Consider the following 11,387-nt stretch of genomic DNA (forward strand, 5'->3'; position numbering starts at 1 on the left):
ATGCTGGGGTCCCCAGCCTCCCGGGGGCGAGAGTCAGAGACCCACTGCAGATCTCCCTTGCAGAGGGCTTCAGACACCGGGTTGCCAGGTCCCAGATATTTCTAAAATGTAGATTTGGTCATGTCTTTCTCCTTCTTAAAATCTTTCAATGATTTCTCATTTCCCTCAAAATAAAGTTTCAAATTCTAAACTTAGCTTATAAGGTCTCCCTGATGTGGCCCCAGCCCACTGTCCCCCTTACTGCGTACCACTCTTCCTGCACTGTGCCCTCACTACTCTACCCATTCGGAAATTTCCTCAGAAGCACTATGCTCTTTCCTACTTCAGTTATTTCATACGTGCTACTTTCTCTGCCTATAAATGTCTTCGCTTATTCCTCAGCTGGCAAATCCCAATTCAGCCTTCAGGGCTCAATTTAACTGTCATTTCTATTAAAAAATGCACTAAGTTTGTGGTGAGTTATTACAGCAATAAGAAACTAACAGGCATGGGATACAAGAGACAAGGGACTGAACACAAAAGCAGGGCAAAGGGATTCCCAGGATAAAGGTGAAAGAGATCTTAGGATGACAGCTAAGTAGACAGACTTCACTAGTCTAGATCAGTGCAGTTCAGAAGACCCAGAGAAAGACATTTCCAAGAAGATAAAACGGATACACCACTTGATGTATTTAAATGTATTAAAAGGAGATTTTAAGAATAGATTAGTGATAAATACATAGAAAACTAAGCAGACAAACAAAAAAAGATTAACTCCAGGAAGCACAGAAGATAGTGTAAAAAAAGAAAAGTAACCATAGTATACCACATGGCTCAGCTGTAAATAATAATTACATAGTTAGACTAATATAAACAATGGACATTGACCTACCAAAATTAAGATATTGGTTAAATGTTAACATGAGGGAAGGATTAGAAGTATGCTTGAAGAATGATGGCAGGGTTGTGAAAGAGAACAAAATTCTCTTCTATACATGGTGAGATGCTGATATATGATGCCTAAAACTGAAAAATTAAGATGTTGTAGTATGTTATAGTTAGAACTAGAGAGGTAAATACCAGGAGAAACACACTAAAAGAGATCAAAGTGGTTGCTTCTAGAGAAGGGAATTGGATTGGAATGGTGCCAAGGACCGCTATTTTCCATATGCCTTATAGAACTATTTGACCCTTTAAATGGTGTGCATCTCTAATTTTGTTTTAAAAATATAAATTAAAAGCTACTACCAGCCAGGTGCAGTGGCTCACGCCTGTAATTCTAGTCCTTTGGGAGGTGAAGACAAGAGGATTGCCTGAGTCCATGGGTTTGAGACCAGTCTGGGCAATATGGTAAGATCTTGTCTCTACGATATATGAAAAAATTAGCTGGGCATGGGGGTGCACACCTGTAGTTCTAGCTACTTGGAAGGCTGAGATGGAAGGATAGCCTGACCCCAACAAGTCGAGGCTACAGTGGCCATGAGCATGCCACTGCACTACAGCCTGGGTGACAGAGTGAGACTCCAACTCAAAAAAAAAAGAAAAAAAGAAAAAAAACTACTACCATGCTTAGTATAATAATTAATAATAATATTTTTTCTATTAATGAGAACTTTGATAATATAATTGGGGAAACGTCTCTAAAACTTCATCCCAAAGTTTGCATCTCAAAGATATCTCCACCTTCAAGAGAATTATTTTATTTTTCACATTTTCTTTAGGGTTTTTACCTCAAATTTCTATGCAATGTTTTCCTCTGATATAAATTATTTGAAACATCTTAAAATATTATTAAGCAAAACGAGCTGTGTATCACAACTGTTTTAGAAAAATAGCAAGAGAATATGTTTCCTTGGAAAAGAAGCTCATTAGAGGTCTCTAAGTTTAACCTCCTCAATCTCTGCTAAGACAATTTAATTTCAGTCAGGTTTTTTTTTTGAGTCAGAGTCTCACTCTGTCGCCCAGGTTGCAATGAAGTGGAACGCTCATGGCCATCGCAGCCTCAATCTGCTAGGTTCAGGTGATCCTTCCGCCTCAGTCTTCCAAGTAGCTAAAACCCAGGTGCATACCACCACATCCAGCTAATTTTTTGATTTATTTTAGAGACAAGGTCTCACCAAGTTGCCCAGGCTGGTCTCGAACACCTGGGTTCAGGCAACCCTCTCGCCTCTGCCTCCCAAAGTGCTGGGATTACAGGCGTGAACCTGGTTTCATGCCTGGTTTCAGTCAGGTTTTAAAGGTAAAAAGTTACGACCAATAGTTCACCTCAGACTCAGATTCAGAAGAGAATAGATACCAAAGTAACAGAAACATTTTATTTCTTACCACCTGCTCCTTCCAAAATGCCCCGGACTACTGCCTGAACACCATTAGGTCTCATTAGCCTTTCAGAGAGCAGCTGTCCGCATAGACGCCGAAGCCAAGCTGGGGTCCGACACCTAAGCTGTGTCTTCACGTCTGTACAGGACTGAAAAAAGGAAAAGGAAAGTACGAATTCAGAATATCATTGAAACAGATATGATGCATAGACATTATTTTTTTAAGTACTGAGTCATTCTGACAACAGTAACCTGGGAATGCATCTTTGTTTTACACTGAAGGTTGTGTCTCCCCGGTAATAAAAAAGAAAAGGAAAAAATAAATTAAAAATACAGTGTGTAATACAGACTCCAAAAGGGTAACAACTTTTTTTCTTAAGGAAAAAAACTCCTTTACAAAACCTTCTTCAGCTTTACTTTTAAGAAAGTAGAAATAGCCGGGTGTGGTGGCTCACGTCTATAATTCCAGCACTTTGAAAGGCAGAGGCAAGAGGATTGCCTGAGCCCAGGGGTTGGAGACCAGCCTGGGTAACTTCGTAAAACTTCATCTCTACAATAAATCAAATAATTAGCTGGGCCTGGTGGTGTGCACCTGTAATTCCAGCTACTTGGAAGGCTGAGGTAGAAAGATCTCCTGAGCCCAGCAGTTCAAGGCTATGGCACCTATGAGCTTGTTACTGAACTCCAGCCTGGGCGACAGAATGAGAAAGCAGAAATACAATGAAATAGTAAAGAAATTTCAAACCCAGAAATAGGTAAACACATCTATGAATAAAATATAGATCTTAGCCAGGCTCAGTGGCTCAGCCTGTAATCCTGTGTCTTTGGGAGGCTGAGGTGAGTGGATTGCCTGAGCCTGTGGGTTCGAGACCCACCCGGGCAACTTGGCGAGACGTCATCTCTACAATAAATCAAAAATCAGCTGGGCGTGGTAGTGCGCGCCTGTAATTCCAGCTACTCGGAAGGCTGAGGCAGAAGGATCACCGGAGCCCAGCAGGTCGAGGCTGCAGTGGCCGGGAGTGGCCACTGCACTCCAGTCTGGGCGACAGAGTGAGACTCCAACTCCAAAAAAAATAAATAAAAATAGATCTTGGGAACACAAAGTTAATGCAATCAATCTCTAAATGCAGTCCTGCTAATCAAATACAGCTTCCAAAAATGATTATTATGAATATTCACTGAAAGGGTGGTTTACAATAGTGAAAGAACACTCCAACCCTTGCCTCCATGGTGTTAACTACTCTGATTCCTATGACACAGCAGTTTCAAGAAAGAGTCAGATTTCTTTAAGAGTTCTGTGGAGCCACCATGAACAAAACAGACTTGGTGTTCCTTATTTTGGACTAGAATGTTAACCATGTTGCTGTCAACCATTGCATTTAACTATAAGTACCAAAATTAGTGACAGAAATATTTCATCCTAACTCACCTATCCTTTCTCTCTTAAAGAGGATTAATAATGACCATTTATTGAGGGGCTTATGATATGCCAGTCACTGTGCTAAGTACCTCCCGCATAATCTCAAAAGGGACTTACAAGAAAGGCACTGTGATTATCCCCATCTTAAGAGTAAGATACCTGAGGAACAGAAAGGTTTAAAATTCATACACCTGCACACTGGGCTTAAATCCTGGTGTGCTTTTCATCATGCTTTTATAAAGCATTTGGTTTAATCTGGCAAAGTGTGAACTCATTCATAGAAATGGAGCATGAGGCCAGAAAGTCCTGACGTAAGGCTACAGTAAGATCCTAGGGATGAGATGAAAATGACTCAACTAGGGTAACAACTTTGGTCCTTGTTCCTGACCTACAGTCAATTCCTCTTACTCCTCACTATTTACACACCTAGATTCATAACAAAAATGTAGGCACTAAAAACAAACAAACAAACAATTCCATCTATGTCATCAAATTACTACATCATTTCAGATAAGTAATTATTTTTAAGGAAAACAAAGAAACTATCTTATGGCTAGCAGAGTATATGCTATTATGTTTTTCAAACAAAGGACTTAAGAATAGAACCAATAATGGTTTTTATTTTTTATTTTTATTTTTTTGAGTTGGAGTCTCACTCTGTCACCCAGACTAGAGTGCAGTGGCTGCTCCTGGCCACTGCAGCCTCAACCTGCTGGGCTCCGGTGATTCTTTCCGCCTCAGCCTTCCAAGTAGCTGGAACTACAGGCACGCGCTACCACGCCTGGCTAATTTTTGATCTATTGTAGAGATGAGGTCCTGCCAAGTTGCCCCAGGTGGGTCTTGAACCCGCGGGCTCAGGCAATCCACTCCCCTCGGCCTCCCAAAGCACTGGGATTACAGGCTGAGCCACCAAGCCCGGCTGATTCTCATTTTAATTTCTTGGCTTCAAACACATATTTCATTCAAAGAATAAGGTGCTGGCCGGGCACAGCGGCTCATGCCTATAATCCCAGCACTTTGGGAGGCTGAGGTGAGAGGACTATAGGTTCAAGACCAGCCTAGGCAACTTGGCGAGACTTTATCTCTACAATAAAGCAAAAACATTAGCCAGGCATGGTGGCGTGTGCCTGTAGTTCCAGCTACTTGGAAGGCTGAGGCGGAAGGATCGCCTGAACCCAGCAGGTCGAGGCTGTGGTGACCATGTGTGTGCCACTGCACTCTAGCCTGGGCGACAGAGTGAGACTCCAACTCAAAAAAAAAAAAAAAAAAAAAAAAAGAGCCAGGCTCGGTGGCTCGGCCTGTAATCCCGTGCCGTGGGAGGCTGAGGTGAGTGGATTGCCTGAGCCCGCGGGTTCCAGACCTGCCTAGGCAACTTGGTGAGACCGCATCTCTACAATAAATCAAAAAATTAGCCAGGCATGGTAGCGCACGCCTGTAGTTCCAGCTACTTGGAAGGTTGAGGCGGAAGGATCGCCGGAGCCCAGCAGGTCAAGGCTGTGATGGCCGGGAGCGGCCACTGCACTCCAGTCTGGGTGACAGAGTGAGACTCCAACTCAAAAAAAAAAAAAATACTTCTTCCAAAAAGGCATATTATTAAATAGTCAAATTTTAGTTAAAAAAAAAAAAAAAAGATTCAGTTGCAGAATGAGTAAAAATACATCTTACATAAAACTGCCATAAGTCTTTAAAAAAGTGATCAAGCCGGGCTCTGTGGCTCAGTCTGTAATCCCAGGGCTTTGGGAGGCTGAGGTGAGAGGATTGCCTGAGCCCAACCTGGTCAACTTGATGAGACCTCTTCTCTACAATAAATAAAAAAATTAGCCCGGCATGATGGTGTGTACCTGTAGTTCCAGCTACTTGGAAGGCTGAGGCAGAAGGATTACTTGAGCCCAGCAGGTCAAGCCTGCAGTGGCTGGGAGTATGACAGAGTGAAACTCCAACTCAAAAAAAAAAAAAAAAAGTCTTTTAAATTATTCTAAGGGCCAGTGTTATTTAGCTTTATAAGAATCATTTTATGATCTAGAAGATGAAATAAGGCTCAATTAGATAGTTAAATGAGGAATTAAAACTATCTAATTTTCCAGGAGAAGAAGACAGCACACCACACATTATCATTGTGATTTCTCACTAAGAGTCCTCGGGCCTGAATACCTGGGGTAGTCCTCCCTGGAGTATAAGTAATTCCCGGACTGCTAAGGGCTGATACACTTGATCCAACATGTCTTTCAAGGCACCCCTGGATAGGGCTCTTTCCTCTTCAGTTAAAACCTAAAAGAAATATGTACATGACTTTAGTGGAATTCAAGACAGGCAGGCAACAGACAGTATTGCTTTACAAAACTGCACAGAGATACTTATGAGGGGAGAGGAAAGAAGGCTTTGATCTTGTCTTGATTTCCTTCCACATGTGGAGGAAGCTGCATTACCAAAACAATCCTGGCCCTCACTGTACCCTCGCTTACTCCACTTCCAGGGAGGTTATATAACTCATCTTATTAGTAAGTGTGGAATCAACTTGTTTACTGACCAGTTTCGGCACATGCTGCTCAGCTCACTCCTCTTCTCTTTTGGGAGTGCACATTCTGTTCTGCTCTTCCTTGCTATGTATTATACAGAGGCCTGTTACCTGCCATGAGGCAGTAGGTACTGCAGTTTTTCAGTGCTCCTTAAACTGGGAGAGTAGTGAGAGTGTCTCATTCTGGAGAGCACTATTAGGAAGATCTGTCTCCATCTATAAGCTGTATCTTTCAGCCTTTCCTTTATGAGCAATAGAGGTGACATTTTGACTTTCATTTTTCTTAATCTGTGAACTGTCTTTAATTCATTCAGAACTGGGGTAGCAAGGAAGGGTGTCTTGAGCCCCAACAATACTATACTACCCTCTTTGGTAATTACAACTCACAGCCAAACATTCAGAGTCCATTTCACACACTGAGGTAAGGGGGCTACTTAGAGCAGTGGCTCTTGGTGGGACCTTGTCCAGATTCCTAAAGTATACCCACTGTGTTTCCCCTTCTATTTTTTTTTTTTTCTGTTTGTTTGTTTGGTTGGTTTTTTGTTTTTTTTTTTGAGTCGAAGTCTCACTCTGTCGCCCAGACTGGAGTGCAATGGCCGTTCCCGGCCACCGCAGCCTCTACCTGCTGGACTCCGGTGATGCTTCCGCGTCAGCCTTCCAAGTAGCTGGAACTACAGGCACGCGCTACCACACCCGGCTAATTTTTGATTTATTGTAGAGATGAGGTCTCGCCAAGTTGCCCAGGAGGGTCTCGAACCCGCGGGCTCAGGCAATCCACTCACCTCAGCCTCCCAAAGCGTGGGATTACAGGCTGAGCCACTGAGCCTGGCTGTGTTGTCCCTATTAACTTCTTCTCCCTGCCTGTTTGGTTCTACCTGTGTTTCTCTTTTCTTTTCTCTCTCTTGTCTGAGACCTCTCTCTCTGGGGGCGGGCACTGCTTAGCCTCAGTAACAGTACTAAGACCTGTCAGCCCAGACCCCATGCCTCAAGAAAGCGCAGGTGGTAGGCACTGCCGGAACTGTCAGCATACAAAGCACTGTAGGACAGAGGAGGTGTTCTCCTCTCACAACTTAAAGGCACTGGAGGAAGGCCAGAATTTTGTGCCACTGCTTGGGTGACTATGGCTTTTAGGCAAATGTTGATGAACACAGGCAGAAGAGTGAATAGAAAAGGAGAAAAAACAGAAAAGGAACAAGTAGGAGAGTGACAGAGAAATGAAGGCACTATAAGACTTGGCTGTGGCCTGCATAGGAGTCACACTGACTCTTGATACATTTATATCATAATTGTCTTCTGGCTAGCTCCTATACTTATGCTAGCAGTCCCCTTATGGGAATAGTAGTAGTCCCCACTACATCACACTTGTAAGTCTTATCTCTTCAATCAGTGTGTGAAGTGCATGAAGAAAAAGACCATGTCTTATGTTTCTGGGACCTGCAAGCAACTTCTGTAGTCTGGGTACTCAACTGCTTACTGAATGGCAGCAGAAAAACAAGTATTATTATTGTAACACCTAATAATAACAATGAACATTGATTGTATTATGCAGTATGCCAGTGCTCTATATACATTATCTCATTTAACTCTCCCACAAACGTAATAAAGGAGGTACAGACAGTTTGGTATTTATGTTAATAGCAATTACTTTTTGAGGAGCACTACTAGGGAAGGGGCTAAATACTTTTCACACGTTATCACAACACCTTCCGAGGCAGGTGTTAATATGCACATCTTGTAAAGGAAGAAACAGAGACTCAAAGACATAGCCTGCAGTAGCTGCTCCACAAAATGATGAAAACAGGTGAAATGGACTCTCCAGGTATGCAAAGGACTAACACCCCAACAAATGAAACCTCCAGTCCCTCCCTGTAAGATTTATTTGTCCACTGAATATGTTTGGCATTCAACAGGAATTCTAGGTCTTTTAATCAGCCCTTTTCCAAAAAACTAAGAGCTGTCTTTTATAAGAACTGTTATAAATATGTGTAAATACGTGCACTAATACAAACACATATTACACACACATGCACACAATTCTTTCTATTGCACACTCTCTCTCCCCCATTGTATGTTTACCTCTTCCGTAGGTATTAGTGGTTTTCTTTTGGTTGGGCTGAATCCCAGTTGGCACAGACCTGCAGCAATATCCCCAAAATGGCGGCAGAAAATCAAGCTCCCCAGAGACGCATGCTGAGCAACATTAAGAAGGACCCTGCAGCTGGTGTACAGTCTCCGAGTTGCATCGGGGGCAGCATCAAGACACACCACATCCTGAACAACGGCTCCAAACTCAGTCCTGTATCTCAAAGGGACTCCAACACCAGGCATGAGATAGGGGCAGACCCCTAAGGTGACAACAAACTGCAAAACAGACTGGACAGTCTTCTGCTGTGAGATACTAAGTGCATCAGGGCTCAGGGCAGGAGCAACTTCTGGAGTTCTAGGATTGGGTTTTCCTGGACTAAAATCAGCTGCAAGGCGGACCATGGTTTCCTTCAAGCACAACAGCAACAACAAGGCTTGAGAGGTAAAACTCCAAGTGACATCCACAGAATTTTGTGGCCATTCTGCCTTATTAGCAATTTCATCTCTTAGGAGTTTCAATTTCATCCACTGAGGATCCTTCAGAAACTTGTCCTCCAAGGCAGACAGGTTAGATTTTAAAGTTGCCACCAAGACATCATGTTTTGTGATCTGTAGTGAACTTGAGCCTGATCCTTTTGAAGAAAAAAAGGAGATTATACATATGAGAAACAAACTGTACTTCCCTGTGTGGAATGCCTTGCCCATTCAAGTCAGCCTCTGAGGACTGGCTCAGTTGCTCTGGCTCTGAAAAGCCTCCCCCAGTTGTCCCAACCCAGCCTAGGGAGAATTCAAGACCACATTTCCTGCCTTTCCATAGGGAGTTGGAATAGTGTTCTAACATGTTATAGTTCCCCTAGTTGTTTCTATTTCCCACATGTTTTGAGGGCAGAGACCATGTCTCAGTCATCTTATTGAGCTTAAATTGTAGCCAGAAAAGAAATTAAAAAGCAGAATATTTACCACAGAAGATTCATTTAGTCAAACTGTTCTGGGGATAAAGCACTAAACAGAAGAAAGTATCTTCACTCATAGAACTTACATTCTAGTGAGGAAGATCACAAAATATAGACCCGGGGCTCAAAGGGGTTCTTTAATCACATCCCCTTCCCCCAAAATATGCATTTTCAAACAGATATCTGTTTCCTATAAAGTATGTTCTCTGACCACAATGATATTAAAACAGAAACTATTAACAATAAAACATACAAAAAGCCTAAAATGTCCAGATATTAAATAATGTACTTCTAAATAATCAACAAATCAAAAAGAAATTACAAGATAAACAGAAAAGATTTCAAATTGAATGCTAATGAAAAACATCAAAATTTATGGAATATAACTAAAGCAGTGCTTAGAGAGAAATGTATTTCTATAAAGCTTATATCAGAAAAGAAAGGTTTCAAGCATAACAAGAAATTTATGAAAATTATGCCAGCCAGGCTCGGTGGCTCAGCCTGTAATCCCGCACTTTAGGAGGCTGAGGTGAGTGGATTGCCTGAGCCCGCGGGTTCAAGACCTGCCTGGGGAACTTGGCAAGACATCATCTCTACAATAAGTCAAAAAAAATTAGCCAGGCGTGGTAGCGCGCGCCTGTAGTTTCAGCTACTTGGAAGGCTGAGGCGGAAGGATAGCCTGAGCACAGCAGGTCGAGGCTGCAGTGGCCGGAAGCGGCCACTGCACTCCACTTTGGGTGACAGAGTGAGACTCCAACTCAAAAAAAAAAAAAAAAAATTGGAAAGACAATTTACCAAACTTTATGGGATGCAGCAAATCAGTTCTAAGAGATAAGTTTATAACAACAACAAAATCCCACATGAAGAAAAAAGAAAGATTTCAGAAACCTAATATTACACTCCTAGGAACTAGAAAAAAAAAAAAGGGAACAAACTAAGCCTAAAGTGAGCAAAAGGAAGGAAATAATAAAATTATTATTCTTTAAGAATAATAAATGGACCAGAGAGCAAAAATAAATGAACTAGAGACTAGAAAGGCAATTGAATAGATTAACAAAACCAAGAGTTGGATTTTTTAAGATGTAAACAAAATTGACAAACCTTTAGCTAAACTAACCAAAAAAAAAAAAAAATTAGTGAGGGCTCAAATAAATTAAAAAATAAATGAAAGAGTAGACATTACAACTGATACAAAAAAAATACAAAGGGTCATAAGAAACTGCTATGAACAATTATGTGCCAACAAATTGGATAACCTAAAAGAAATGAATAAATTCCTAGAAAAATACAACCTACCAAGACTGAATTATGAAGAAACTGAATATCTGAATAGATCAATAAGAAGTATGAGATTGAAGCAGTATCAAAACCCTTCCACCGGGCTCGGTGCTCAGCCTGTATCCCGCACCTTTGGGAGGCTGAGGTGAGTGGATTGCTGAGCCCACGGGTTCGAGACCCGCCTGGGCAACTTGGCGAGACCTCATCTCTTCAATAAAATAAAATAAAATAAATTAGCCGGGTGTGGTAGCGCACACCTGTAGTTTCAGCTACTTGGAAGGCTGAGGTGAGTGGATTGCCTTAGCCTGCGGGTTCGAGACCCACCTGGGCAACTTGGCGAGACCTCGTCTCTACAATAAAATAAAATAAAATAAAATAAAATAAAATAAAATAAAATAAAATAAAATAAATTAGCCGGGTGTGGTAGCGCACACCTGTAGTTTCAGCTACTTGGAAGGCTGAGGCGGAAGGATCGCCAGAGCCCAGCAGGTCGAGGCTGCGATGGCCGGGAGCGTGCCACTGCACTCCAGTCTGGGTGACAGAGTGAGACTCCAACTCAAAAAAAAAAATGTCTCAAAAAAGAAAATTACTGGTCAACATCCCCATTAACCTAATTTAAAATCCTTAACAGTATAAATGGGAAACACATGAAAAGATCCCCAATAGCATATGCCACTAGGGAATTGCAAATGAAAACAATAGTGAGATACTACTATATACCTATTACAATGGCCAAAATCCAGGAAACTGACACCACTAAATGCTGGCAAGGATGTGGAGCAACAGGAACTCTCATTCATTGCCAGTGGGAATGAAAAATGGAACAGCCACTTTGGGAA

The 11,387-nt window shown here is 42.0% G+C and overlaps 1 protein-coding gene across 1 annotated transcript in view; it reads right to left on the bottom strand.

Annotated features, from left to right (window-relative positions):
• TANGO6 (transport and golgi organization 6 homolog) overlaps positions 1-11,387 on the bottom strand; it is a 237,730-nt gene that overhangs the window by 205,518 nt on the left and 20,825 nt on the right. Inside the window, exons 2-4 of the mRNA XM_008070045.2 lie at positions 8,309-8,949; positions 5,869-5,985; positions 2,305-2,446 (exon numbers count right to left, since the gene is read on the bottom strand). Coding sequence (XP_008068236.2) covers positions 2,305-2,446; positions 5,869-5,985; positions 8,309-8,949 — 900 coding nt within the window. The remainder of the gene's footprint in view (positions 1-2,304; positions 2,447-5,868; positions 5,986-8,308; positions 8,950-11,387) is intronic.

Source organism: Carlito syrichta, unplaced genomic scaffold (genome assembly GCF_000164805.1).
Source record: "Carlito syrichta isolate Samal-C Ts95f unplaced genomic scaffold, Tarsius_syrichta-2.0.1 Scaffold312739, whole genome shotgun sequence".
Classification (NCBI taxonomy): Eukaryota; Metazoa; Chordata; class Mammalia; order Primates; family Tarsiidae; genus Carlito; species Carlito syrichta.